The sequence below is a fragment of the Pygocentrus nattereri genome, chromosome 7 (genome assembly GCF_015220715.1).
Source record: "Pygocentrus nattereri isolate fPygNat1 chromosome 7, fPygNat1.pri, whole genome shotgun sequence".
Lineage (NCBI taxonomy): Eukaryota > Metazoa > Chordata > Actinopteri > Characiformes > Serrasalmidae > Pygocentrus > Pygocentrus nattereri.
Genome location: NC_051217.1, coordinates 13866545 through 13870622, shown reverse-complemented (window position 1 = coordinate 13870622; position 4078 = coordinate 13866545). Strand labels below are relative to the sequence as shown.

Sequence of the window (4078 nt, the reverse complement as noted above, 5' to 3'; positions counted from 1 at the left end):
TGCGTGATTCCTCCAGCGCCCTGCGTTACGAGAAGTCCGGTCCCAAGCAGGAGTGTGTAAAGTAACTCGGCGTCGTGCGTGTCCGCAGCAGCAGCAGCGATGAGGACGCAGAGCTGATCAGGGTCTGCTGAAGCCCCTTTGCCGTGTCCAGTTGCTGCAGTGCTGCTCGGACCCTCTTTCTTTCGCTGCTGCAGAGCATGAGTGAGCAGAGAGCGGAGCGCGCATGGCGGGCGGAGTGAGGAGGGCGCGGGGGAAGCCAGGCGGGTTCGGCCGCTGCTGCTGGAGCCCCGGAGCCCCTCCACTGCTGCTGCTGCTGCTGCTGCTGCAGCACAGCTGCGCGCGGGCCACCACAGGTAAGCACCAGCCTTCTTGGTCACGTAGCTGCGTTGAATTGAGCGCAGTCGGAGCGCCGTTTGCGCAAAGTTCGGAGGAGCGTGGGACGCAGGCAGCTCCAGCAGGACTGACCGCAGGGGTGTCATCTCTGTTTGCGTCTGTTTATCTGGAGGAAAACATGCCCCGTGTGGTTCTGGTCACTTTGCTATAGACTTGAAAAAGATGGTTCTTTGGTCAAGGCAGTGGTTCTGCTGAGAACCATGTGTTCTGTCTAGAACATTGTGATGCTTACATGTTTTTTTTTTTTCTTTTCAGATTGATGATGATGTTTCTGGTTCTGTGTAGAACCATTTAAAAAATGGTTCTATGTAGCGATCTATTGATACAAACTTGACATCTTAATAATAGCAGAACCCATTTGGGTGCTATATAGAACCCTTTTTTCGAAAAGGTTCTCATAGAACTGTCCACAGCACATCCCCATCAATGTGACGGACAGTTTCATGATGCAAAGAACCCTTATCTATATAGAACCATCATTCTTAAGAGTGTAGAACGATTTCATGCTTATAGTTCTGTGTTGTATCTGGTTCTGCACAGAACCATTTTGAAAATGGCTCTAAATGGAATTCTGTTGTTACATGCTTGACGCCTTAACAATAGCAGAACCCTTTTTCAAAAAGGTTCTATATAGAACCCATAATCTCCATTCATCCGAAGGACGTTCAAGCATGAAATGGTTTTAAATAGAACCATTGCGTTCACTGAAGAAACCTTGCAGAACCATCTTTTAAAAGTGTGTCCTTTGCGTTGTGGACTGGGTCAGTTTAGTAGAGGGCACACTTTTGTTTTAAAGAAACTCTTTAGTGCAGTTTCAGATGATGCTTACTAGGGAATCATTTCTAAAAGAGCCAAATGACGTGCTGTGAATAAGCTCACGGAATTTTAAAAGTCATTTTTCTGGGTGGAAATTGAATAAAAGAGTGTCTATGACATCCGTGTCCCATATCAATATGATCTCTCCCTTATAGGCTATTGTAGGCTACTGATGGTCAGTTATAGCTAAATCCACAAAACACTCTAAGGAATCATCTCCTGTGTTTGCCTGCGATGACTAAATGCTTCAAGCTCTGTTCTTGTTCACTGCTAGCGTGGGAGTGCGCAGAGCAGAGAAAGATTCTGCAGCACTGCTTTGTCCTTCCAGCTTGAATAGACTTGCTGAGTGGAGTGGCAGCTCAGTAGCTTTTACATACGTAAATGCAGTGAGCTAGATATAAATAGCACGTGAAACCGTTCAGTAGGTCTCTGTCTCAGGGCGGGAGGGAGGACCGTACACTGGTAATGTCTAACAAGCCTGATTTAGATTAAAAAAGGCTTTTCCATTTGAAACACTGAGTGAGGTGTGTTAGAGCAGGGGAAGCACTGAACCTTGCAGGGATGCAGACTTTGAGATACACAGGCTTGTGCGAGTGGATAATTAGTCATTTGAGCCCTCGATACATATGAGTTTGAGCACTTGTATCTGGCCATTCAAGTCAAATTAGTATGCATCCCAGTTAACATGTCCATGTGGGCCACATGTGGGTTTTAACTGGGCATGTGTTGGGTTACAGCTGCCCATCCCTGTCTATGTATGGGTCCTGCATGTTCCTTGTCTGGCCATAAAGGCTCCACTTGTAGCCCACCTTGGCCCATCATTAGCCCTTACAAGGCGAGGCAATAAGGGACCCATATGGGGTTAGTAAATGATGGCTTACACAAAAAATATGAAATATCAAAGTATTACATTTTCTAAAACATGCATGTTAAACTAACTCTCTAAAATACTGAGTCACTTAGTTTGACAACAGTGTACACATTTTGAAAGACATACAGATGTGTGTGTGTATATATATATATATATATATATATATATATATATATATATATATATATATATATACACACACACACACACACACACACACACACACACACACACACACACACACACACATACACTGCTCAGAAAAATAAAGGGAACACTCAAATAACACATCCTAGATCTGAATGAATGAAATATTCTCATTGAATACTTTGTTCTGTACAAAGTTGAATGTACTGACAACAAAATCACACAAAAATCATCAATGGAAATCAAATTTATTAACCAATGGAGGCCTGAATTTGGAGTCACACACAAAATGAAAGTGGAAAAACACACGACAGGCTGATCCAACTTTGATGTAATGTCCTTAAAACAAGTCAAAATGTGGCTCACTATTGTGTGTGGCCTCCACGTGCCTGTATGCCCTCCCTACAACGCCTGGGCATGCTCCTGATGAGGTGGCGGATGGTCTCCTGAGGGATCTCCTCCCAGACCTGGAATAAAGCATCCGCCAATTCCTGGACAGTCTGTGGTGCAACGTGGCGTTGGTGGATGGAGCGAGACATGATGTACCAGATGTGCTCAATCGGATTCAGGTCTGGGGAACAGGCGGGCCAGTCCATAGCTTCAATGCCTTCATCTTGCAGGAACTGCTGACACACTCCAGCCACATGAGGTCTAGCATTGTCCTGCATTAGGAGGAACCCAGGGCCAACCGCACCAGCATATGGTCTCACAAGGGGTCTGAGGATCTCTTCTCGGTACCTAATGGCAGTCAGGCTACCTCTGGCGAGCACATGGAGGGCTGTGCGGCCCTCCAAAGAAATGCCACCCCACACCATTACTGACCCACTGCCAAACTGGTCATGTTGAAGGATGTTGCAGGCAGCAGATCTCCAGGGCATCTCCAGACTCTGTCACGTCTGTCACATGTGCTCAGTGTGAACCTGCTTTCATCTGTGAAGAGCACAGGGCGCCAGTGGCGAATTTGCCAATCCTAGTGTTCTCTGGCAAATGCCAAGCGTCCTGTACAGTGTTGGGCTGTAAGCACAACCCCCATCTGTGGACGTCGGGCCCTCATATCATCCTCATGGAGTCGGTTTCTAACCGTTTCTGCAGACACATGCACATTTGTGGCCAGCTGGAGGTAATTTTGCAGGGCTCTGGCAGTGCTCCACCTGTTCCTCCTTGCACAAAGGCGGAGGTATCGGTCCTGCTGCTGGGTTGTTGCCCTCCTACGGCCTCCTCCACGTCTCCTGGTGTACTGGCCTGTCTCCTGGAAGCGCCTCCAGGCTCTGGACACTACGCTGACAGACACAGCAAACCTTCTTGCCACAGCTCGCATTGATGTGCCATCCTGGATGAGCTGCACTACCTGAGCCACTTGTGTGGGTTGTAGAGTCCGTCTCATGCTACCACGAGTGTGAAAGTACCACCAACATTCAAAAGTGACCAAAACATCAGCCAGAAAGCAGAAAGGCATTGAGAAGTGGTCTGTGGTCCCCCACCTGCAGAACCACTCCTTTATTGAGTGTGTCTTGCTAATCGCCAATGATTTCCACCTGTTGTCTATTCCATTTGCACAACAGCTGTGAAATTGATTGTCAATCAGTGTTGCTTCCTAAGTGGACAGTTTGATTTCACAGAAGTTTGATTTACTTGGAGTTATATTGTGTTGTTTAGGTGTGTTTATGTGTCCGCTAACCAAGATTTGACTGGGAGTTGGTGGACTTCTGCAAATTTCCCTTAGCAGTTAGGCTAGCCACCAAGCACATGCTCAGCCACTGTGTGTGTGAGCAAGCTAATAATGATTATACTAAAAAAGCATTAAACTTCCACACTACACTAGATCGTGAAATTGGATGAGTTGGACACGAT

The 4078-nt window shown here is 46.6% G+C and overlaps 1 protein-coding gene across 3 annotated transcripts in view; it reads left to right on the top strand.

The window, feature by feature from the left end:
- Nucleotides 1-42: 42 nt before the first annotated feature.
- Nucleotides 43-4078, top strand: part of kiaa1549lb (KIAA1549-like b) — an 89871-nt gene continuing 85835 nt past the window's right edge. Inside the window, exon 1 of one of the 3 annotated variants that reach the window (XM_037540066.1) lies at nt 43-353. In XM_037540066.1, the coding sequence (XP_037395963.1) occupies nt 224-353 (130 nt within the window). In that variant the 5' untranslated portion in view covers nt 43-223. The remainder of the gene's footprint in view (nt 354-4078) is intronic. The other 2 variants (XM_017708328.2, XM_017708160.2) reach the window with 2 other exon arrangements.